Consider the following 26,332-nt stretch of genomic DNA (forward strand, 5'->3'; position numbering starts at 1 on the left):
TAAAGTATACATAACACACATACTATGTTCTAAGCCAATGGTTACTATTTACCTACATGCCCTAAATTTTTGTTTTATATATAATATTTATAACATTTCTCAACAGATTGATGAATTTAAGTAGCATTAATTATGAACGCTGGTTAGTGTTCGGAGAAATGCAGGGTAATTAACCTGTGTTTTAGCCTTTATGAATTATGCCCACTTTACATTCGATAATCATGGAAGGGAGAAGTTATGGGAATAACTTCTCTGAAAGTGGAAAAATTTCATGGAAGAGGAAGGCCATGCCCTGCTTTACCAAATATTGAAATGGTCCAGAATATTTTTCTTCTTTCCTCTTGCAGCTAAAAATGTTCATCTTTATTTTGAGTGTTATTTTTGGTACACTGCTGCAGTAGCAAAATCATGCCTACTTTGTTTAGAGGATTAATTATCAGTGGTGGTAACATATTGCCAATATGGTAAGGGATGTTCTGGGTGTAGAATTGGTCTTGGATCAAATTTTATCCAAAAAAAAAAAAAAATGATGGAAGTTAATTAACCTAGTTCAGTTTCACTATTGATAAGATGTTGCGTTTAAATATGGCAAGGGCTTTATGTGTGTCAATTCTCTCTGTTCGGTTCTGACTTCTGAGTGTTTGAGGAACTCAAAAGTAAGGCTACAGATTTCCAGAGGTGAAAACAGAACCATATTCCTAGTCAGTTTCAACACCATGGCTATCAAAGTAGGTTATACTAGGACAATCACCCAGTGATATTATGATATGAGTGCTAGAAGATGTCATATCACTTTAGTAAGACATAGGCTTTACAGCATTCCATTTTTTATTACATATTTTCATCTCTATATTCCTTATTCCTAGAATGAACTTTGTTCCTACTGAGTCTTAACATCATGGTCATCCAAGTATGAGATTGTAACTGCTGCATGAAGTGCTGCTCCTACAGGAAGAGCCTCCTCATCAATAAAAAAGTAAGGTGAGTGCAAGTGTTTATCCGATTTCAGAGTCTCATTCCCCGTCCCAACAACAAAAAGTGCAGCAGCAGTCTTCTCCGAGAAGAAGCTGAAATCCTCTGAACCCATGGTCAGTGGCATAATCTGCATGTTGGGTTTCCCGAGAAGAACCTCACCTACATTCTTCACATGGTCATGCAGCCCTTCATCATTAATCATTACTGGATGAGGATATGGTGTGTCCTCCATGAAGTCCACCAGGGCGGTACAACGATGCACAGCAACTTGCTGCTCTATGACCTGTAAGTGGAATCAGGAATGCATTTCGTTAATCTACTTTGATTGAATAGACATTTAGCATGTTTGGACAATGAGGGCATGCACGTAAACCTCTTTGATCCTTTTTGGGAGATAGGAGAGACCCTCAGAAGTCAAGCTCCTATAAGTTCCCCCAAGTTCCACACTGTCTGGGATCACATTCCTTGCTTGACCTCCCTGTATGAGCCCCACTGTTACCACCTACATCATACAAAATGAATGGATCAGAATTATTGGTTATAAACTGCTGCTGAAATGCTGAATTCAAAAGCATCACCCAGTTTTACAGTGAATTAAAGCCAATGACATCCCTTATTCTACTTTTTATTCAGCTTGTATCTTGGGGATGTGGCCTAATGTTAACCATCATGTTGTTGACTGGTTTTAAATCATCAGCAGTATTCAAATTAGCTTCTTCACCTTGATTCTTACTGATTGAGGCTTTTAATTGAATTTTTCTAGGAGTACCTTCCAGAAAAAATTAAAAGGAAGCAAATAAGATTACTCTGGATTCAAGAGGATTTGTCTCTCGAGACACGATCTGTTGGAGAGCAATGACTGCAGAGGATGCTGCAACAACTGGGTCCCTAGTTTCATGCGGACCTGCTCCATGCCCTCCTATTCCTTGTATTTTAGCGGAGAAGTACCCTACACCAGCAAGAAGTGGACCAGGCCTTGAAGCTATAGCACCAGTCGGTATTGATGGAAAAACATGTAAACACAAGATGGCATCAATATCATTCAAAACACCATCTTGTAACATATGGTAAGCACCAGCATATCCCTCCTCTCCAGGCTGGAAAACCAGTTTCACAGTGCCCTTCAATCACATGTTGCAAAAACAAAGGAAACATTTAACATTTAGCTAGACAGGTAGATTTTTCTGTTAAACTAAATATAGCTTTTCATCTACCTTCAACATATCTCTTTTGTCCTGAAGCAACTTGGCTGCTCCAAGTAGCATTGCTACATGAGCATCATGACCACAAGCATGCATCTTCCCATCAATCTTGCTCTTGTGCTCCCACTCTACCAATTCCTTCCAAATATTAAGATTGATTTCAAAGTATCAGACATCAATAATAAGCAGCTAGTTAAAAGTATAACTACAGAGAAGCTAAGAAGGCATCCATCATCAAACTATCTATAGGGATTGGCTAGTGAGCTGCATTGAAGCCAGATCAGGGTCCATTGCACACTATCATCCCTTTATATAGAGGTATGCAATTTTCAAATACATTTACTATGAATAAAAGGAATCTAGTGGAACCAAATGTGACACGTGACTAAATTTCACATTACTCTAACATATAATGAATGGCTGCATGTCACTATGTCAGACCATGATGCATTATATAATGAAGGCCTGCTCTTTGAGATTGCAAGAGCCAGACGTACTTTGCTAGCATAAATACTCTTTAAGGCTTAAACAGATGCATAATGGTTTGCTATGGTTTGATTAGCAATGTGATATGAAGCAGTAGAGCCATACCACCTACAGAGGAAAGCCAGGAAAGTACAATTTGACAACTGAGAGAGAGAGAGAGAGAGAGAGAGAGAGAGAGAGAGAGAGAGAGAGAGAAAACCTGCACAGGAAGGGCATCCATGTCAGCTCTAAGACCAAAGACTGGCTTAGACCCAGACCCAATAGAAGCCACCACCCCAGTCTTGGCCACAGGCCACTTGTACCCAATTCCCAGTGAGTCCAACTCGGCCCTGATGAGCTCACTCGTCTTGTGCTCTTGAAACCCCAGCTCTGGGTGCTGGTGGATTCTCCTCCTCAACCCTCTCATCCATTCAAAGAATTCGGGCTTTCTAGCCGATTCCAACAACCCCCGAGTCAAGAACTCGAACTCTGATCCATCTGCAGCCTCCTCCAAAGCCCAAGATTGATCAAAGAGTGGTGCTGCCAGTAACATGAACATGGCCAAGATGAAACCCATGACTAAAAATCTCTTCTGGGATTCCAAGAGCCCCATGTGTGGGTTTTTAAGCTAGAGCTAAGCAGCTGGTAGTTCAGATTTCGGACACGTGTCTGGGAAAGTTGTTCCGTCTTTTTCATTACTGGGTAGCTGGTTTAGCACAAAATGGTAATCATATTATCTTGATGGGGTTGATATGTTAATTTGAAGTGAAATTATAGTATGAGTGATCAAATTTGACAGAGTTCCTTCTTCAAAAGAAATGGCTTTGAAGCCTTTGATAAGCAAGGAATATTTCCTCTTTAGGTAGCATTTGATGTCAGTGAGATTATGAATGTCAGTGAGATTATGCCATACCAAAGCTACAGAAATGCACTTCTCCACACTCGGTAGAGGATGGTTGTTTAAGTTTTTTAGGTACCCATCAAAATTGAATTAGTTGAGAGATGATAATTTGGGTCCAGTAGTAGAAAAGTATGGAAGAGGAAGACAAAGCTCTGCTTAACCAAATATTGAAATGTTAGTTTTTATTCTATAATAATACTGATCTATCAATTCTCACATAGGTGAAAATGAGTCTCAATTTTAGGAAATATGTGGTGAATAATAATAGTATTATTGTAGAAATTCAGCACCTTAAGATTATCCAAGTCCTTAGATTCTATGAGACTGAATTTAGGCAAGGATAATAATTTTTTGTTGTTTCTTTCTGGAGGGTTTATGGTCTCCTATTGTTTCTTTTCGGACCTTTCCTTGGGTTTTATGAAAGTATTTTCGTCGTCTACTAAGTTCTCAAAAACTATGGCCTCTACAAGCCACAACGTCTTCCTCCCCACACCCTACTCATGCACCGCTTATTTTTTGAATCTCACAAATGCTACAAGGTTTTCAAGCTCTCCACCCTCATAGCCATTGGTGGAGAGTGCAAAGTCGCAAGGAGTGGTTTTGTCTCCGCCATCCCACAAAAGCACAAGAAAACTGGTCTTATCCTTATGAAAAACTATTTTATGTGACTATAACACTATGTGACATGTTAACATGGTATTATTAATTCATTTGTACAATCATTAATATCTAAAATCATAAACCTTAAACAATACCATGTCTTGGCTAGTGAAATCTTTGGTTGAAGGCCACATCAACAACAAAAAGTGGGCCCAGGTTTTTTCATGTAAGCGCTTAATGATTGACCTGACGGTCAATTTAACGAAAGGACAACATTGTAAGAATTTAAAAATTTGGGTTTAAGAATTAAGATTGCTACGTTTTAAAAGTTAAAAGACCAATATGTTATTGACCCAAACAACAAAGTTGCAAAGTTTAATTAACCCAAAACTTAATTATTCATAGGTTGAATGAAAAACAAAAAAGATAATATTTTTGTGAGGTAGGTTGAAAACCAAGTATTGTTGCTTCTTCTCATATAAAAACCTTGATTTCTCTCATTTGCTGATATGAGTGCCCCAACACCCATAGAAAGAACAGACCTTCTCTTTGCTTTAGAGAAAGTGGTGTCATGCTGATTGTGTGAGAATGGAACAGACCTTCTTTTATTATCTATTGTTGTTTGAGAGAGTTGAGGATTGTTAGGTGTATTTGGGGCTTGGCTATTGTGTGTTTCTCTAAACTTTATTTGATTATGGTGGAATTTTCTCACGGTCTCCACTTTGAATTCTTGTGTGCTTTTATTAATTAGTTGGTTTTGTGGATCTTTTATGTTTTTCGGTCATCTAATTCAGTATCAAATCTTGTATTTGTGACAGAGTTCATCCTCCTAAAGAAATGCTTTGAAAGGCAAGGAATATTTCCTTACAAATTATCAGAGCGACAGACTGAGTGGTTGCTGATTGGGCTGCTCTGCCTCTTTAGGTAGTATTTGATTTCAGTGAGATTATGGCCATACGAAAGCTACAGAAATGTACTTGTCCACACTCATTAGCCAATCTGAGACAATGGCCCCCCCTCTTTCACAAAAAAAAGAAGGTTAAATAGTTAGACTTCATACTATACTGATAGTCTGATACTAATCTATACGAAAATTTCGTCAATATGAATATTTTCTCATGAAAATTTCGTCTTGGAACCATATTTTTTCACAGAAATGGAAATGGATATCATTTTTAAATAGAAGAGATGTGATCAGTAATGTCGTTAGTAAATGTGATACAAATAGTGTCATTGTAAAAAATTTATGGCCTTAAGATTATCCAGGTTTAGAGAGGAATTAATAGTGAAATTCTATTAGGTTTGTTTTATTTACATGATCAATATACAGGGTGTGCCTCATTGCTTTTCAATGTGATTCTGGCAGAGTGCAGCTCTTATTGTTTCTATATCAATTACATATGGACCATTCTGACATGTCTAAAATGATTTCTCTTTGATACTCTGACATAAATTCACATTGATGAATTTTGAGCAAACCATCGGGAATTCTTAATGAGACCCAACAACATGTCTATCCAAGTAAGAGATTGCCACAGCAGCATTGAGAGCTGCTCCTACTGAAAGAGCCTCTTCATCAATGACAAAGTGAGATGTGTGCAATGGCTGATCTGATTTCAAGGTCTCATTCTTGACCCCAAGCACAAAAATTGTGGCAGCAAACTCCTGTGAGTAGAAGCTGAAATCCTCTGCTCCCATGATCACTGGGAAAAGCTCAACATTAGGTTCACCAAGCAGGGCCTCCCCAACCTTCTTTGCATGCTCATACAATGCTTCATTGTTAATCATCACAGGATAAGGCAATGGTGTGTCCTCCATGAAGTCCACTGTAGCTTCACATCGATGCACGGCTGCTTGTAGTTCTATGACCTGCAAGAGAAACGTACTTGTCACATTCTTTTCTTTTGCTCTCCCACATAACCACAAGGCTAAAATGCTATACAATAAATTGCTGCTTTCATATATTGATTAAAAATGGTAATGAAGGAAATTCATGGTCATAGAGTGATTGCCTATAGTTTACCTCTTTGATCCTTTCTTGGAGATAGGTGAGTCCTTCCGAAGTCAAGCTCCTAAAAGTTCCCCCAAATTTCACAAACTCAGGGATTACATTCCCTGCTTGACCTCCCTCCAAGAACCCAACTGTAACCACCTATATGCTTAATCAAATTAGCTAGAAAATCATGTAAACTAATAGTAAGACAATTTGAATATATGCCACAAATTAGTCTGTTCCAAATTAAAACATTACTCTGGCCTCAAGAGGATTTGTTTCTCTTGATACAATCTGCTGCAGAGCCAAAACAGCAGATGCTGATGCAAGAATTGGGTCCCTATTCTTATGTGGGGCTGCTGCATGCCCACCTTTTCCTTTGATTGTGGCTGAAAAAAGGCCAGCACCAGCCAGCATTGGACCAGGCCTTGAGGCAATGACACCAGTGGGAAGTGATGGCACAACATGTATAAAGAAGATGGCATCAATGTCACTTAGAGCCCCATGTTGTAGCATATGGTAAGCACCAGCATAACCCTCCTCTCCAGGCTGAAAAACCAGCTTCACAGTTCCCTTCAAAGCATCCAATTAATAGACATCAAATTAGTGACTCGGGTTTGTTGTAATTTACATATCTTTCTAAGTTCTAGACAACTACTGTGCCCCAAAAGCTAATACCAGACATATACTGATAGACAAAATTTGGGGATGAGAATTTGAATTCAGGACCTCTTACAAACAAGACTCTGATATTATGCTAGTGCTGAGTGGAGAATGTATTTTAAGCCAACATGTACGTACCTTTAGTGTGTCTCTTTTGCTTTGGAGTAACTTGGCAGCTCCAAGCAACATTGCAACATGAGAATCGTGCCCACATGCGTGCATTTTGCCATCTATTTTGCTCTTGAACTCCCACTCTACTTGTTCCTTCCAAATTCAATGGGTTGCAAGTTGTTTATCAATTATCATTAACACAAAAATAAAAGTGTAGCAGCTACCATTTCATAGTAGAGAGAAAGAGAGAACCTGAAGTGGAAGGGCGTCCATGTCAGCTCTGAGAGCTAAGACTGGTTTGGACCCAGATCCAATAGAAGCCACCACTCCAGTCTTGGCAACAGGCCAGGTGTACTCGATTCCAAGCGAGTCAAGCTCGGACCTGATGAGTTGACTCGTCCTATGCTCCTCAAATCCGAGTTCTGGGTACTGGTGGATTCTCCTCCTCACTCCTCTCATCCATTCAAAGAACTCGGCCTCCTTTGCCGATTCCAACAACCCCTGAGTCAAGAACTCGAGCTCTGACCCTGACCCACTTGCTTCCAAAGCCCAAGATTGGCCCAAAATAGTTGACAGCAATAATAAACAAAATAGCATCAACCCCATGGAGTAATTCTTACTATTCAGACCTTCTTCAACAGTTCTGGGTTTTTGGTGAAAATTTGAAGTCTATGGCTTCAAGAACCAGACAATTTTTTCTTTTTTTCTCCCAAGTTAAGACTCTGTCTGCACGGACACCATTTCTGTTGCATATTTTAATGGGTTCTTGGAGTCTTGTAGTTGCCACCTATTCATCATACGTATCATCTATTGTCTGTTGGTGATCACACCCATGACCACTCACACCATCATAAGTCACAACAATTGGGCACGAAAACACGCAATCTCTGATAATCACACGTGGTATTAATAATTAGGCATAAATTCAATTTAGACATATAACTATATATGATATTTCAACGGGATCCACGAACTTTCAAATATTTCAAATATACACATGATTTTTTATGTAAATTGAAAAATGAAATTTCGTTCATCAATTTATTGAGAGATCAGTTAAATGTCAGTTTGGCTTTTGCTAACGGGGATTAATTGGCGACGTGGCACCAACTTAGCATACATTTCCCGCCAAATGAGCAACACATGTCCACTTGACACGGGCGCACACACTCATCACCTCTTTCTCGCTCATCGAACGCTCTCTTGACCATTTAGTCTTCAAAAAAATATCACGTTTCTCCCAAATTCGAATATAAATCTCTCACTTGTGTTCAACGAGCGAGAAAAAGATGATGACTTTGTGAACCCGTGTCAGGGGTTAGGTGGACCTGTGTCACTCATTTGGCGGGAAATGAGCTACACGGGTCCACTTAACCCCTGGCACGGGCCTACAAACTTTCACTCTCTCTATTATTATTAAATTGTGGACCCGTGTCGCTCATTTGGCGGGAAATGTTTGCTCAGATAGCGCCACGTCGTCAAGTAATCCCGATCAGCAAAAGCCAAGCTGTCATTTAACTGATCTCTCAATGAATCAATGGACAGAAATTCATTTTTCAATTTAGATAATAAATTAGGTGTAAATTTGAAATATTTTAAAGTTCATGGACCCCGTTGAAATAGCTTATATAGTTATGTGTCTAAATTGAATTTATGCCTAATAATTAATACGTACATGATTAAATAATTGGAAAATGCTTATTTACAAGTTTATATTACAAAAGACAATTAATATTGAAAATGTACATAAAAGAATCCATGTGCATCCTTCATGCACTAATTACAAAAGTATGACCCACTTCAATGCCAAATTGTTTATAAAATAAATGTGAGTACATTACCCACTACAAATGATAATCTGGGAGATACAAAATATATATCATCCTAACTTTTGGTTTCATTTTCGTTTATGAATCTTTGATGGTATATGGTGGTGGTCAAGGAATTACTAGGCCGGCATATAAAACAAAATAAACTAAGCAGGGTCTTAGAAGTTGTACTAGAGCATTTGTAAAACTAATGATGGCCCTTAGGGTAGGTGAATTAGGCGACTGTTTCCGATTCTTAAATTTTATAGATTCTTTATATATTATGTTAGGTTAAAGTATGGTATAAAAAAACAAGTGAATGTATATGAAGAGTATGTCCAGAGCTCATTTTTATAGTTTGTCTCATGCCTTCAGAATCTCAGGACAGTCTTTATAAAACTATTTATTTTTCGAGTTTGGCATGTTGATTGCTTTTCTATATTGGTAAGGTTCGATCACCCCATTTTGTAATCATAGTTTCGTCTCTGGATCAAAGTCTTGAAGATGCTAATATGCAACGTTGAAGGGAAATTGGTGGAACTTTATTCTCCTATAAGATCTTTCAATTTTCAGCATTGACATGATCTTCATTTTTCAGAAATGAACATACACAGGTCCTATACGTACTACGAGTTATTCACAGTTAATCTAAAAGTTCCTAATTATTGAGTCACAACAGCATCAATATTATCCAAGAAAGAGATTGCAACCGCAGCATGAAGGGCTGCTCCTATTGGGAGGACCTCTTCATCAATTACTAAGTAGGGTGAATGTAAACCTGTCTTTGATTGATCAAACGCAGTGTCGTTGTTCTTTGTCCCAATCATGAAAAATGCGGCTGCCGTTTTCTGTGTATAGAAGCTGAAGTCCTCTGCTCCCATGGACATTGGAAGAAGCTGCACATTTGGCTCCCCAACCAAGTTTTCTCCAACACTCTTGGCGTGTTTGTACATTGCTTCGTCATTAACTGTGGCTGGATATGGCCTCATTTTTTCTAGCATGAAGTCCACTGTTGCTGTGCATTGATGCACTAATGCTTGCATCTCTAGGACCTGCCAATTAATCATACTTGCTATGTATTATGCAATTCATCTCAAACTATAAATTCTTAATAGATGATATTTGATCGATACCTCTGATATTAGACCTAGCAATATTTTATCTGACCCGTTAACACGATACAAAACTACACGAAAAATTCAGTGTGGGTTGAGGCTTATCGTGTTGTATTGAAATCATGTGGACACGTTAATTTATGTGTCGTGTTCGTGTTAACCCACAAAACCCGTTAGTGATCCGTTAAGAAATTAATATATTTTATTTGATTTGTTTTCAATGATATTAATCATTTAATTGGCACATTTTAAAAATTTTTCTTATGTGTAATGTTTTAACTACACATTTATTTATGTAATAAAATGTATTTGTTTATGTAATATAATATATTTAATTTAAACTTTTTGTTAAAAAAATGTATATTTTTTTCTTAATGGGTGAAACGGTTGTGTCATATTCACCTGTTAACTTAACGAGTCGTGTTTTGTTTGATCTGAACCCGCAAAAACACGACCTGTTGCCAGGTCTATCTGACACATTATGCATGCATAATTTATAGTTTGAGATCTGATTTGACTGCGCACTCAAATTAGATCTCAAACTATAAATTATATATTCAAATAAGTATTTGTACTTGGTTAATAGTTCATATTGTAAGTCTAGCTAATAACATAACATATTAGTAGAAAAAAGTTATTGGTAGGCTAGCTAGGCCGACCCAACACACAAATGAAAAAAAAATCCTATGTAAATTAAATAGCTCACAAGTCTCAATCCCCCTCTCCAACTCTTAAAGGCACTAGCCTCCCACCCACTAAAGGTTCAACCCACCTTAGTTTAGAATCTGACTCCATCTCTACATGCTAGACTATCTAACAAGAAAATATTTTTCGACCAATATATAACATGCATGTTAATTTAAAGGATTACTTCCCAGCCTTGTAAAGTAAAACAATTGTATATATATAGCAGCTTAATTAGACCTAAAATGGGTACCTCTTTAATCCTCTGCTGAAGGTAGAATAGACCTTCTGAAGTCATGCTTCGAAAAGTGCCTCTAAGTCTCACTGTCTCTGGGATTACATTAGCTGCTTGGCCACCCTCAACAAACCCAACAGTCACCACCTATATGTAAAGTATAAACATTCAGAAATGAGAAACAAATTAATACCCTTTTAGATTTCTACTTCTCCCACCTTGTTCATGAAACCATATAACAAAAAGCACGAAATTAATTAATATATAAGAACATGTGTTAATTCCTTATATACCCTGGCCTCTAGAGGGTCTGTTTCCCGAGATATAATGTGTTGAAGGGCAATGATGGCAGAGCAGGCAGCAAGAATTGGGTCTCTAGTCAAATGGGGTAATGCAGCATGTCCACCTTTCCCTTCGATTGTCACCAAAAATCTACCAGCACCTGCAAGCAATGGACCAGGTCTTGAACCAATAGTGCCAGTGGCCATTTCTGGTGAAATGTGTAACCCAAAAATGCCTTGAATCTCATCAAGAGCACCCTCTTTTATCATATGGTAAGCCCCTGCATGACCCTCTTCTGCAGGTTGAAAAACAAGCTTGATTGTGCCCTGTAAAATACAAATTTGACCAGATTAATTACTTAGTTAAGTTCGGATTTTCGTCATATTAACTTTTTTCTTAGATGTTTGAATGATATAGTGTGTTTAATTAATGTGTGACCTGTAATTGTCAAGTCATCAATTAACGTATAATTAAGCAGTCAGAAATATGACTATAGTCAATTATAAATAAATCAAAACGTTATGTATTAATTGAAAAAATTGAAACTATATGGTGCAAGTTATGAAACACCTCAAATTTCAGGAGTGTAAATTATAATTTACTCATAAATTTATTACCTTTAATTGATTACTCTTTCGCTGAAGTAACTTAGCAGCCCCAAGCAACATTGTTACATGAGCATCATGGCCACAGGCGTGCATTTTCCCAGGATTCTTGCTCTTATGCTCCCACTCAACCAATTCCTTATTCAAAACAACAAAATCAAAATTAGATATTACTATCCATACAATTTCAACCGATCATTTTATATATTATATTTATGAGGGGGTGTAAGTTACATTTCAACAATAGTGATGATGGGATTGGTCTAGGTAAAGTAACCATCTCGAATTTCTAAATGTTTAAATCTTAAATTGTATAGGCATTGGTTTACATTAGTACGTGTCTCGTGAGACACACATGTGTAGGGGTGGGTTCGGTACGGTTACCGAACCGAGAACCCCAAACCGTGTACCGACCGGACCCCCATCGGTTGGCCACTTTGGTTACCGAGACCGGTACCGAAATGTCGGTAAACCGGCACTCGGTTGGACCGGCATTCTCGGTCGGCTCGGCTCGGTATGGGTCTTGACCGGCATGGTGCGGCGAGTGGGCGGCGAGAAGGCAGCGACACAGAGGGTTTCAGTTTTAAGCAACAACAACCCAATCCATTTATATAATCAGATAGAGAATGAAGAGAGGATAAACTTTGATACTTGGGTCGACGGAAAATACTGCCGGAATTTGAAGAAATCCGGCGAGGAAGGTGCGGCTTGGAGCTGTGATTCCGTCGCGTGGGGAGGCCGGCCGAGCTAGGTGGCGGCTGGGTTGTGTTTGCGCCGGCTTGGGGAGTCGACCAGTAGCCTTGGATTGCTGGGGGGTGGCCGGCAACAGTGAATCCTGGCCGGGCAGGTCGCACGCAGAGAGAGAGAGAGTGAGAGGAAAGTTGTTTCAAAGAATGAAAAATATGAAGAAAATAAAAGGGAGGCACTGGGCACTGGCAGTATGCACGCGCAGAGAAAAGGTGGGGGGTGGAGGACAAACCTTTTTGGTTTTAGATAAGAATAAAAAATAATGGGGGGAACAAAGCTTTTTGTTTCAGCTTTAGAGCTGATCAGGCTGGGTTGGCTAGGCCTAGATTAGTGATTGCTTAGGTAGCTTTTTCTTTCTTTTGGGCTTTGCCCCATTGTACCGAAAAAGATAATAATAATAAGGGAAGAAAGACAAAATAAAAAAATTACTATTTTAGTAATTTAGACAGTAGGATATTTTGGAATTTGGACTTTTTACTTTTTATTACATATGTTTTATAATTTATATATAATATATTTTATATAATTCATTTTTATACCTTAAAATATATTTTTATACCTAAAATACCCTAAATTCATTAAAAATTTAGACACTAAGGTATTTTGGAATTTGGTTTGGGGTTTAGGGTTTAGACTTTGGGGTTTGGAGTTTGGAGTTTTTACTTTGTATTACATATGTTTTATAATTTATATAAAACATATTTTATATAATACATTTCTATACCCTAAACATTTATATAGACATACTATAGTTATTAGTTATAGCCTATTATCATATTATACCATACTAAACATTTATATAGACTATAGTTATTAGTTATATACTAACTATAAATTATTAAATAATTATCAATTATAGTCCTATAGGGTATATGGTATATTAGTATAGGATGTAATAAGCTTATAAGGTATAAGATTTAAAAATTTTAAAATACACAATAGAGTTTAGGGTATGAGATATAGGATATAGGGTTTAGTATTTAGTTTATAGTTATATGGTATCAATTGTTTAGAATATGGTATAATATTAGTTTAGGGTATTTTTAATTAGTTTTTATATAGAAATATATTATATAAATTAAAAAACATATAAATTATTAATTATAGGATTTAGGGTATATAAAGGGTTTAGGGTTTATAAATTATATATTTTTTATATAAATTATAGAAATGTATATAAATGTATTTTAGGGTATAGACATGTATAAAAATGTCATATTGAAATTAAATGTTATATATACTCGGTCGGTTCGGTAAACCGACGGTTTCAGGATCTGAGAACCGGAACCGGAACCGAACATACCGGTTCGGTTGGCAAACCGATATCTCGGTACGGTTCCTCTTCGGTACGGTTATTCTCGGTATTGGTTGGACCGGTTTCGGGTACGGTCTCGGTTTTTCGGTCAAACCTACCCAGCCCTACACATGTGAGTCCAAATGGGCCCACTTTTCTGGTGGTGTCGACTTTGTAGTGGAAAGACAGAGAACGAAGCGTACGTTGATGACAAATTACTTGAATGGCTTATTTACTAGTTTGTTTCCGGAAATAATTTCAATTCTACTTTTTCATTTATTTTGTATTATATTATCCTCTAAAATTAATTCTTGTGTATCATTTTGTCAACTTTTTATTTTTTTTCAAACTTTAAAAATTAATTAAAAATAGTTCTAAACACAGAAAAATGCATGAAAAATTCATACGGATTCGTCTTAACTAGTTTTAATCTACTATAGGGTCAAATTAACAATTTGCTCTCTGAGAGTTTTCATAAAATTTGAAATATCCAAATTTATTTCTAGAAAATTAAAATAAACTTTCCTCTATAAAAATTCTAAAATTTATTAAAGTCTCGGATGACTTCTAAAAAATATTTTAGAAATTGCCAAACATCTAATTTAGAGCATTATTCTGAGACTATATGGAAATTCTATAATTGATTTTATAGAGAAAAATTAAGACCGAGAGGTCTTTTGGATAGCAAGTGTTCATAAGAAAGGTAATGTTATTTGTTTAGAAGACCAACGGTGCAAATCTCGTATTTTTTGGAGTTCGAAAAATTATCCTATGAATTTCTAAAGAGTCTAGAGTATTTTAATTTTCTGAAAATACTCGGATGAAAAATTAATAATTTGATCTCATAGTAAATTAGTACTAGTCAGGACGAGTCTGTAGAAATTTTTTGTATATTTTTCTGAGTCCAGAGTTATTTTTAATTAATTTGTAAAATTTGTAAAAAGAGGAGGCTTTTTTACCCAAATAGCACCTGAACTATAGGAGGTGTGCTCAAATACCACCCAAACTTTTTTTCTTGCCAATTTACCACCTGAAATTATTAATATGTGCTAATTTGCCACCTAACATCCATTTTTCTGTTAAATCATCAAAAAATTTCCCAAACTTCCCATTTTGCCCTTGAATACAATAAAAAAAATATTATTATTTTTAAAACTTTTTTTAAAATATAATTAGAAAAAAAAATTAAAAACTAAAAAAATAGAAAATGGAAATACCCTTTTTTTTAGGGGGTTTAATTAGATTTTTTTTAATATTTAAAATGCTTTTTTTATATAAATGACGAAAATACCCTTGAAATAAACAGAAAATTTAACTAAAATGACGGTAGGTGGTAAATTGACCAATATGTGAAAATTCAGGTGGTAAATTGGCAATAAAAAAAGTTTGGGTGGTATTTGAGCACACCTTTTATAGTTCAGGTGGTATTTGAGTAAAAAAGCCAAAATAGGAAGTAGATAAAGTGATACACGAGAATTGGTTTAAGGTAATGTGAAACAAAATAAAGCTTAAAAGGTGAAGTAAGAATGGAAGTTACTTTACAGTGAATACAAAAATGGTCCACAAACTTTACAGTGAATCTCAATTTGGTCCACTAATTATAAAAAGTGTCAATTTGGTCCACAAACTTTTCAAGTTGTACCAAAGCAATACAAACGTTAACTTCCATCGAAAAATTTAATGAAAACTAGTCATGTGCACGGCAAGTGACCACATTTTCAGAAGCATTTTAGTTCGTTTATCACATTTTCATGTGACCAATTCCATTAATTTTCAGATAGAAATTAACATTTGTACTACTTTGAAACAACTTGAAAAGTTCGTGGACTAAATTGATACTTTTTATAGTTAATGGACTAAATTGAGATTCACTGAAAAATTCATAAACTATTTTTTTATTTTTTTTATTTTTTTGCCCAAATGGACCATTTTTGTATTTAACCATACTTTAAATAGAAAATTTGAGTTAAATACCTAATCCTAATAATTTTTTAGAAAACCAGTAAGGCTCTATAATTTTTCATTTGAGCTACTAATTTATATGGTTATATTTTAGATTAGGTCACAAATCATTTAGGCCTTTTTATTTTTCCGATCTTGCCCTTGGTTAGTACATTGAGTTTAGTTTCATATCAGTTTTATCTACTTCACGCTTGCTGCCAAAGAAGAGATCCAACCCCAAAGAGAAAGAGCTTCATAGCTCCATACCTCGATACCAAGCTATTCACTTCATGGAGCTGAGAGATAGAGCGAGAGAGCAAGTAGTTTTTGACCTTCAAATTTTGTATTAGGATCACGATGAGTTCGAACTCGGATTTGTTGCGCATGCTGGAGTCGATTTTGGGGTTTCATTCGTCAACTCGGTGATGGACACAATTGTGGTGATCGCGACAACTTCAATTGTGCTCATCATTGGGGTTTTGGTGCTGGTGTGGAGGAGATCGTCGGATCAGAGCCTAGAGGTGAAGCAGCTGGTGATGCCCAAGCCGCCGACAATGAAGGATGAAGAGGACGAGTTTGATCTCGCCTAGGTCAAGAGTCAGGTCACTATCTTTTTTGGGACACAAACTGGTACAGTTGAGGGCTTCGCTAAGGTAAACAATCTGCTTGTGTTGAATTTCAATTTTTTCTTTTGAATTGTTTGTGTTTGTGATCAAATGGGTGAGCTTTGTTGGATTTTGGGTTAGTTTGCTTTGTTTAGGAGGTTGATGGGAAAAATTAGATTTTTAGTAGTAATTTTCTTAGGGTTTGATCTTTGGATTTTGTTCTCTTTGAGTAATTTGTGTGTTTCTGTTTCAAGTTTTGTATATTGTTTAATTTTGGAGTTTAGGCTTGGTTATGTTTTTGCTTTTTAATTCTTCTTTTGTATTTGATTTGATTTTTATTTCTCTTTATGTTTGTGACTGTTCCATTGTTGTGGTTTCTGCATTAGAGTTTTAAATTTTTTGTGAAGCTCAGTCACAGCTTCTATTCATGATTTTAGGAATTACTAGAAGTGTGATTTTAGCAACTACTTAATTACCTAATGTTAATGTTAGGTGCTTTATCTTGAGTTCTATACATAATGCAGTAAGATGTAATGTTGAAGTGCTTTATCTTGAGTTCTATACATTCTTTCATTCCTTGATTTTAGAGACCTCACTCAAGTTGGCTGCGTGTCCAAGAGATGCAGAGAGTTTTATCTATCAACTCCATCCTTGAATTTGGAGGTCAGGCACTATGAGGATTACAAAGGGCAGTGGAAGCGATCGATGTTTTTGAATTCCTTTGATAGGTTCTTGATTCAGCGTGGGGATAAAAAGATACAGAGCTTTCGTATTCGTTGGGTCAGGGACTATGTGGGTTACACTAAAAAATGCCTCATTGAGCAGAATTATCGACTTATCACGTGGATCCATAATGCAGTAAGGTGTTAATATTGCAGAGATGTTTGTAAGCTTGTGAATTAGGAATTGGTCTTTGTTTGTAAGTAACAAAGGAAGTATATTATGTTATATCCACAAGAGGATTGTTCTTATAAGGTATAGAATGATGCTATAGTTCATGAATTTCATGTCAAATATGATGCATTTCCATACACTTGTGATATACACTAGTGATCTCACTTGTAAAATATGATGCATTCCCCTGTTTATGTTAGTTTTTATGCTAAACATTAAGGTGTTTTATGTTAAATTTATTTTTCTGAATCTCAGTCACAACTTCAAATTTTGTTAATTGGTCGTTATATGAGTTTTGGGGATGGTTTATGTGCACTTTCTATAGTTTTCATGTTGGAGTTTAGGACATTAGGGTCTATCTTTTGAGAACCTAAATTTATCTCTTTCAATATCAGGCACACTTTAGATTTAGTTATGATTGTAAGACAATCACAATTTCATATGCAGTTGTGACTACCAAACAGTCACAACTAAATTGTGACAGTCACAGTTAATTTTTTATTATTTTTAGGTGTTCTGTATTAATCCATTTGATTTTTTATTTTTTCTATTTGAATCCTTTGTGTGTGAATTGGAAGCCAAATGCATGACTCTTTATGCATATGTAATTGTAGATTTCTTAAAAAAACTTTCTCTCTTATTATAGTAGTCCTTATAATGATTTTGTTTTTGTTTAATTTAGGGATATAGGGTTGGGTTATGAAGTTGGTAAATGGTACCAAGCACTCGGCAGTGACTTTTTTATAACAACTGAGCACTTCTTCCGGCGCTCGACTCTAGTTGTGAGATAGTCACATCTTAAATCAGTCACAATTAAATCTAAAGATAGTCACAACTTAATTGTGATAGTCACAACTTTAGATTAGTTGTGAGTTAATTGGATTAATTATTTTTTTAAAAAAATATACAAAAGTATAGTATAAATTAAGTTAAAGCAATACTTTTGCATAGTAGTTAACTTACTGTAATGGTGTGTGATATTTCATTCCTCTTGAATGAGAGGGGTTCGAATCCCTTCTATGTTAAATGTTCATTTAATTTTTTGTGTAATGAGTAAAGCTTGGCCGGAGGTTGGCCAGAGGTCAGCTGGAGGACAGTGGCCGGAGGTCATTCATGTTGCTAATGAGGAAAAGGTAGATTTGTACTTTTTACAATGGCATAGCAAGTAAATATAGAACTATTGAAGGCTTTTTAATTTCATTAAGATTTGACTATTCAATTAGTATCTAATCTAAAATGGTATTTAATTTTGATACCTAAACCAAAAAATTATTAAAGTTTAGTAGTTAAAATTAATAGACTTACTTTAAAATAGTAAATAAGCCTTACCTGAATTGGGAGAGCATCCATGTCAGCTCTCAGAGCGAACCATGGCTTTAGCCCAGAACCGATGGAAGCTACCACCCCAGTCTTGGCCACCGGCCACGTGTACTCGATCCCAAGCGAGTGGAGCTCCGATCTAATGAGTTGACTCGTCTCGTGCTCTTCGAAGGCCAGCTCTGGGATCTCGTGGATCTTCCTCCTAACCCCTTTCAGCCAATCAAACAACTCGGGCTCCCTAGCCGAGTCCAGCAGTGCCCGAGTAAGCTGACTCAGCTCCCACCTCGAAGCAGCTGCAGCCTCTAAACCCCATGTTACATGATTTGTTAACGTTGACAACAATAACAACAAACGCAGCCACTCCATGAAGATCTGGAACACAACTCTGGATTAAGTTAACCAACATGTATATATTATTTTCGATTCATTACAAATAAAAAATAAAACTTATATTAATTAATTATTTTCGTGGTCGAAATCCTCCTAAAGACTTGTCAAACAATCATTCTTAAAAAAATAGACTTGTGAAACAATCGGGCTTGCGTCCTACCCGGCCCGGTCCAGCAAGAGGGTTGGAAGGGAATTTTTTTTGTTTTGGTCGAAAAAAATAATAATAACTATTTGGCTATTTCTTTAATCCCTAACATTAGTCCTCGAGTACGCAAATTTGACTATTTCGTTTTGGTACAACCATGACTTATTGTTTGTCACCACGTTAACATCTCTTATAATGGAATCGGATTTGAAAAGCTATTTTTTTTTTTAAAATGAAACGAAACTTATATTATTCAAGATGAAAGATTATATAAATCCTCTGTAAAATAATCCTGAATCAAAGTAGGAGGCTCACCTGGCCAGAAGAATCTATCCGTAACTGAGACTGCAAAACAATCAAGTCTGTGAGCCACACCGTAGCGCGACTATGAGATACATAGTAACACTAGCTAAGAGACCTTAACATGAAAATAACATTATAAAAAATAACATGAAAAAGCTAGCTCTTAAGTTATCAGTAAATAAATTTGGATTATATGCTTATATTTTATAGAAAATTAAAATTAAATATCAAATCTCAATAATTTTTTGATATAACATGAAAACTATATAATATTTCAATTGAACTACCAAATATAAATGTAGTTTTTTAGATTAGGTTACAAATATGTTGACCCCTTTGATTTAAGTTTTTTTCATTTGACATTTTTATCCTTTGGCCCACATATGATGAGTGTTAGTTAAAATTTATAAGGTTTTGGCAAAATTACCCTGATGCTTTTATATTATCTTGAAAACTCGCTAATGTAGTTTCAACTTTACATTTAGTTGTGATTGTACGACACTCACAACTTTAAATTTATTTGTGACTGAACGACAATCACATCTAAGTTGTGAGACAATCACAATTAAGTTGTGACTTCATTAAATTTTTTTTAGAAAAATTATAATACAATATAGTATAAATAGAGGTCAAAACAATACTTTTACTCAAAATAATATATAGTATAGTTGTATGAGTTGTTTCTTTCAATTTACCAAAACAGTCACAGTTAAATTGATTTTTTTTTTAAGGTCCATTGACTTTAGGTACCAAATTGTAATGTTTTTTCATTTTAATTACCAAAACATTTATGTAATTTCACTTTAGGTACTAAATTTCAGTTTAAGTACCAACTTTAAAAAACATGGTTATATCGAGCTATGTAAATTTTTTATTAATTTGTTGTTTTTTCAATATTTGCAAGGCTTAAACTTTAATTTTTAGTCTTTGGGTTATAGGATTTCATCCCCCAAACCTAAATCAAAAGTATGAAACCCTTAAAAATTTGATTTTTTATAAATTTTAAACAATCACAACTGTGACTGTTCGACAATTACAACTGTAACTGTTCGACAGTCACAACTGTATAACAAACTGATTTGTGACCTAATCCAAAATGTCTTATTCTAGGTTAGTACCTAAACTAAAAAAAATTAGTGTCTTGCTGCTTTACTGAAAAACTATTGATATTTGGTATTTAATCCTAATTTTCTATTTTTATAAATTAATACAATATAGTATAAATTAATGTAATATAAGTGATGTAATATTATTTTTATTTTTTTATTATAATGGCATGTGATGTAATATTTGTAAATTCTAATACATTTTACTAAATTATTTTGTTTGATTTTTCAACTAATACCTAATCTAAAATGCTATTTAATTTTGATACCTAAATTAAAAAATTATTAAAATTTAGTAGTTAAAATCAATGAACCTTATATTTTATGTATTGATTTTATATGTATAATTAGTTTTTTTTGGCCACTTTTATATGTATAATTATAATTGTAATTACATTGTTTATATGATTCTTACTTAATTGACTTTTTAATGTGTGAACTTTAATTTCGATGTACTAGTCATCAATCCGAAAAACCTAACAAGTTAACACAACTTTATTTTGGAGATATACAAAGAAAATAATAACACATAATATATAAGTGGAATAAATAAATTAGTATAGGCTTACATGTACGTTGAATTAAATAAGATTCTCATGAGTCATTAAAATGATTCTTCACTCAACCATATGTACGTGTATTTATTGGAATCCTTTTTATTTTCTTTGCCTGCAATGTCCTTACTAGGTAACCCTAGTATGTAATATAAAACTGCTTAATTAGGATAAGCATGAGCAGTATAAGTTTATACTAATGCAGGTGGTCCAACCAAATTACAAAAGTCACGTTCCTTGATAATATGCCTGCCATTAGAGCCAAGCCAACAAGGCAACAACCCCATTAGTTTATGGAATTAATAAGTAATAAGATTAAAGAAATTTTTTTCTTGACCATCATCCCACTTAATTACTCGAAATGCACAATGCATGCAGTGACTTAGTTGACCAAAAAGATGCGACACATGGGTCACTCTCAAAATAGATTAGAAGATGCCAAATTTTGAGAAGCCAACAAGGCAACAACCCCATTAGTTTATGGAATTAATAAGTAATAAGATTAAAGAAATTTTTTTCTTGACCATCATCCCACTTTTTTTTTTTTTTTGGCCAAGACCATCATCCCACTTAATTACTCGAAATGCACAATGCATGCAGTGACTTAGTTGACCAAAAAGATGCGACACATGGGTCACTCTCAAAATAGATTAGAAGATGCCAAATTTTGAGAATTAATAAATGAAGGGTCTTAGGGTCCTCTCTCACTACCGCTAGTCTAGCTTTCTTCCCATTTCCAAAAGGGAGAATCATATCACTTTTCATATCTCTCTCTCCCTCTTTCACAGAAATGGCATCCTCCTCAGTACTCTCCGCAGTCGCAAGAAGGTTAGCAGAACAAGCTTAATTAAGTTTTTAATCATATGTTTGTGACTGTGTTTTCTTTATTTTGCATTATAGAACTTGAATATGTATCGGCCAAATATAGTAGTTGTCTTGAACTTGATGTCCCTAGTATATATAACTACAACCATGTGGGGCACGGCTTGGTTTGGTTTTGGGTCAAAACCATCATCAAACCGCTATAGCCGGTTTCAAATTTTCTCAAACCGTCACCAAACCGTAGTAGCCGAAAATTGAAGGTGCGGTATACCGAAAATGTTAGTTTGGTTTGGTTTTTCAAGCTCGAAATTTCAAAACATAGTGATTATTTTTTAAAAATTGAGTCAATAATATAAATTTAGGACATTATACATAATTGTATGTGGTGCATACCACCATATTGATTAGATTTACTCCAATTATATAATGTCACGTGTAAAAAAATATATATTATTAAGGTTTATTAGCGCAAATGCTCCTGAAAAGTACCTTTCATTCTCACTTTGCTCCTTTAAATTTTAATCTTCTCACTTTGCCCCCCCGAATTTTACAAACCTCATATTCCGTCAAGTCCGTCAATGGCCCTGTTAAAAAATCCAACGGGGCACTTACGTGGATGAGTATTCTGGTATTTTACTTGACAGAGTCATTGACGAACTTAACGGAATATGACTTACTGAAAGGGTTTGTAAAGTACGGGGGGTAAAGTGAAAAGATTAAACTTTAAGGAGACAAAGTGAGAATGAAAGTTACTTTTAAAATGCATTTGTGCAAATAAGCCTATTATTAATTTATATAAGTAGTCGGTTTGGTTTGGTTTAACCAACGGTTTAAGATAATGAAACCGTAACCAATCCAAAATTTAAAGTTAATTTGGTTTGGTTTTCAAACCGTTCAATCAAAAAAACAATAATGCTAAGGATCCTAAATTTATATCCCAAATTTGGATTCCAAATACACGTGTCAGTGTTTTACTTGTTATAAAATTAATAATCATTTGGGTAGGCCATGTATAAATCAATGAAGTACGAACATATCATTTGGGATACAAATTTGGAATCTCTAGCACTGCTCATTTCAATGACCACCCTTAATTTATCTGCAACCAAAATTGACTTCACCATAAATGTGCAGAGTGTGATGTGTTGAAAATTGGCTATAGATTGATGCCTAGGCCAACCTTAGCTTAGCTCCATTATTTGGGTTAGAAACCAAGGGCCACACCTTGGGCTTCTCATAAGGGCATGGCTTCATCTGCACAATACATCAATCAAAAATGCCCTTGCCCAATGATTGGCCAACCCACAAGTAGACCTGGCAAACGGTCGTGTTTTACGAGTTCGGGTCAAATCTGACACGACCCGTAAGTGTTGACAGGTGAACTTAACACGACCCGTTAACCTTCAAGTGGGAAAAACTTCAACCCAAACACGACCTGAAAAATAACGGGTATACACGACTTGACCCGTTTGACCCATTAGAAATAATTTAAATAAAAAAATTATTATTATTATTTTTCTAAAACATATTCACAACCAGCTACAACACACCACCCCCCGATCTGGCCTCCTCCCTCCTCACTACCCCTATTCCCTCCTTCGACGATCCCCCCTCCCTGGCTCCCTCCCTCCCAATGATCTACCCTCCCCAATCCCCCTCCTCCCCCTCCTCCCTTACCTAACCCCTCGCACCCCCAACCCCGCCCCCAACAATCTCTGCGCGCGGCACGCCCCAAGCCCACCCAGGCGCGCTGCGCACCCAGCCCATCTTGCACCCACCCACTCACACCCAGGCAGAGATATATATAGAGAGAGAGAGAGAGAGAGAACACAGAGAGGTAGAGAGAGCAAAGAGAAAGTTAGAGAGAGAGCACATAGAGGAAACTAGCTAGAGAAGGAGAGAGAGAGAGAGAGAGAGAGAGAGAGAGAGAGAGAGAGAGAGAGAGAGAGAGAGAGGAGGTGGGGTGGCTGTGATTAGGGAAGTTGTAGGAAATTAGGTTTGGTAGTAGCTAGGTTTGTTTGGTTAGGGACATAAGCTTTTTAACATAATTACTAAAATGTGATTCTCTTAACGGGTGAAACGGGTGACCCGCGAATTCACCCGACACGACCCGAAAATTTAACAGGTCATTAACGGGTGACACTGATATCAACCCGGCCCTATAAGCTCGAACCCGAATCTGTAAATTCTCGTGTCCTGTCGTGTCGTATTATCGGGTCGCGTGTGTTTTTGCCAAGTCACCCACAAGGCACAACCTTCTACAAACATTACCCATGATTTAATTTAACAGTAGTGCTAGATATACCACATTTTTATACCATAATTTCATACCACCTTATGTGGCAACTTACATGGCATTCATACATTGGATACTAAATAATAAAAAGAAAAACCCAAAAAGAAAAATAAAAACTCTGTCCAATAAAGTAATGACACGTGATATGGTATAAGAATGTGGTATAAGAAATGTGGTAAGTATAGCATTATTCTTAATTTAATTGTGAATTAATTAAAAGTCAACTTAATTAATAATTCAAATTTACGGTGTGAATAAAAGAGAATATACGTTGGTTCAATTTAGTCCAAATAAATATAGTTGGGTTAGAAGCATTTTTCTTAACAAAATCTCTGTTGTATTTGTGAAGTCTTTGTACGTTCTTGTGAGTGCAGACTGGAAGGAAAGGTTGCACTGATAACCGGAGGAGCCAGCGGCATCGGCGAATGCACAGCAAAAACGTTCGTGAACCACGGAGCCAAAGTCATCATCGCCGACATCCAAGACGATCTGGGCCATGCAGTCTCCCAATCCCTCGGCCCAGCAGACTGCACCTTCGTCCACTGCGACGTCGCCGACGAGGCCCAAGTCCAAAACGCCGTACACAAAGCCGTAGCCACCTACGGAAAGCTTGACATCATGTTCAACAACGCGGGCATAACCGGCAACAACAAGCCCCGTTTGATCGACAACGACAGGGCCGACTTCGAGCGCGTGCTGGCGGTCAACGTGACTGGGGTCTTCCTAGGCATCAAGCACGCGGCGCAAGCGATGATCCCTGCCCGAAAGGGCAGCATCATCTCCACCGCCAGCATAAGCTCGTATGTTGGGGGTGCAGCCTCACATGCGTACGCGTGCTCGAAGCATGCGGTGAACGGGCTGACGAAGAACGCGGCGGTGGAGTTGGGGCAGTTCGGGATCAGAGTGAACTGCTTGTCACCTTACGCGCTGGCGACGCCGTTGGCGACGAGATTGGCGGGGGTGGGTGATAAGGAGCTGGAGAATTGGATGGAGTCGCTGGCCAACTTGAAGGGTGTGACGCTTAAGGCACAGGATGTGGCCAATGCGGCTCTGTATTTGGCTAGTGAAGAGGGGAGGTACATAAGTGGCCATAATCTACTCATAGATGGGGGTTTTAGCATATTCAATTCCTCATTCCACATGTTTCAGTACCCACAGCCTTGATTTATTGCCTGCTACGTACGTTTGAGTCTCCGGCTCATTTTTCTTTTGCTTCACTTTTAATTTTATCCGTGTATTGATTATCCAATAATAAAAGACCAACGTTGAAATGAATTCGTAATACATTTTGGAGTATAAATAAAGTTACATAAATTCTTAAATTTATTTGACATAATTAGGATTGAAATAAGCAAAAATTAGACAAACAAAGAATCCAAATTTGTCAGCATGAGTTGGGTTTTGAAGGCCATGGATATATACCTATATATATATAGTGCTATACCCTGCTAATGACAACAAATTATTGTAAAAAGACTTCAAAGTACACAAAATCAAATCAAATGAGTCATGCTAGATGTACCATATTTTATGTAACACATATCTAATAAATGTAACTATAAATACAAGAATTGGATTGCATATTTCCTTGAGCAATAGAATTGATCCTCACATGATCACTTTTAGGTCATTGTTAGGCAATTAACCAAGACAAACTAGTTAGAAAAATAAGCCAATATTATATATATATATATACAAAAATGTTTTAAAACTAAACTAGTTAGTAAGTTAATACAAAACTAACAATCCTATTAGACCCACTGCACAATATAATTTCAAAATCCGAACCGTTTATTTTTTAGACCCTATTTCCACATAACATATATATAAGTAGAATAAATAAATTAGTATAGGCTTACATGTACGTTGAATTAAATAAGAATCTCATGAGTCATTAAAATGATTCTTCACTCAACCATATGCACGTGCCTTTATTGGAATCTTTTTTTTTTTTTTTGCCTGCAATGTCCTTACTAGGTAACCCCAGTGTGTAATATAAAACTGCTTAATTAGGATAAGCACGAGCAGTATAAGTTTATACCAATGCAGGTGGTCCAACCAAATTACAAAAGTCACGTTCCTTGATAATATGCCTGCCATTAGAGCCAAGCCAACCACCCCATTAGTTTATGGAATTAATAAGTAATAGGATTAAAGAAATTTTTTTCTTGACCATCATCCCACTTAATTAATCGAAATGCACAATTCATGCAGTGACTTATTTGACCATAAAGATGCGACACATGGGTCACTCTCACAATAGATTAGAAGATGCC

At 36.1% G+C, this 26,332-nt stretch overlaps 4 protein-coding genes across 4 annotated transcripts; 1 reads left to right on the forward strand and 3 right to left on the reverse strand.

Annotated features, from left to right (window-relative positions):
* Positions 1-729: 729 nt before the first annotated feature.
* On the reverse strand, positions 730-3,643 carry LOC147282130 (IAA-amino acid hydrolase ILR1-like). Its single transcript, XM_086246676.1, has 5 exons — positions 2,863-3,643; positions 2,190-2,315; positions 1,782-2,096; positions 1,349-1,477; positions 730-1,258 (listed from the first exon to the last, which is right to left on the reverse strand). The coding sequence occupies exons 1-5, from the start codon at positions 3,253-3,255 to the stop codon at positions 881-883; spliced, it is 1,341 nt and encodes a 446-aa protein (XP_086102802.1). The 5' UTR covers positions 3,256-3,643; the 3' UTR covers positions 730-880.
* Positions 3,644-5,404: 1,761 nt separating this feature from the next.
* Positions 5,405-8,255, reverse strand: LOC147282131 (IAA-amino acid hydrolase ILR1-like). Its single transcript, XM_086246111.1, has 5 exons — positions 7,163-8,255; positions 6,938-7,063; positions 6,395-6,709; positions 6,167-6,295; positions 5,405-6,012 (listed from the first exon to the last, which is right to left on the reverse strand). The coding sequence occupies exons 1-5, from the start codon at positions 7,514-7,516 to the stop codon at positions 5,635-5,637; spliced, it is 1,302 nt and encodes a 433-aa protein (XP_086102237.1). The 5' UTR covers positions 7,517-8,255; the 3' UTR covers positions 5,405-5,634.
* Positions 8,256-9,238: 983 nt separating this feature from the next.
* LOC147282132 (IAA-amino acid hydrolase ILR1-like 3) lies at positions 9,239-18,854 on the reverse strand. Its single transcript, XM_086246110.1, has 5 exons — positions 18,450-18,854; positions 11,652-11,777; positions 11,046-11,360; positions 10,771-10,899; positions 9,239-9,770 (listed from the first exon to the last, which is right to left on the reverse strand). The coding sequence occupies exons 1-5, from the start codon at positions 18,804-18,806 to the stop codon at positions 9,381-9,383; spliced, it is 1,317 nt and encodes a 438-aa protein (XP_086102236.1). The 5' UTR covers positions 18,807-18,854; the 3' UTR covers positions 9,239-9,380.
* A 2,811-nt stretch (positions 18,855-21,665) lies between these two features.
* On the forward strand, positions 21,666-25,308 carry LOC147282133 (secoisolariciresinol dehydrogenase-like). The gene is made up of 2 exons (XM_086246112.1): positions 21,666-21,766; positions 24,431-25,308. Exons 1-2 carry the CDS (start codon positions 21,729-21,731, stop codon positions 25,218-25,220), a joined length of 828 nt encoding a protein of 275 aa, XP_086102238.1. The 5' UTR covers positions 21,666-21,728; the 3' UTR covers positions 25,221-25,308.
* The last annotated feature ends 1,024 nt before the right edge of the window (positions 25,309-26,332 follow it).

This window comes from Dryas octopetala, chromosome 6 (genome assembly GCF_963921425.1).
Source record: "Dryas octopetala chromosome 6, drDryOcto1.1, whole genome shotgun sequence".
Taxonomy (NCBI): Eukaryota; Viridiplantae; Streptophyta; class Magnoliopsida; order Rosales; family Rosaceae; genus Dryas; species Dryas octopetala.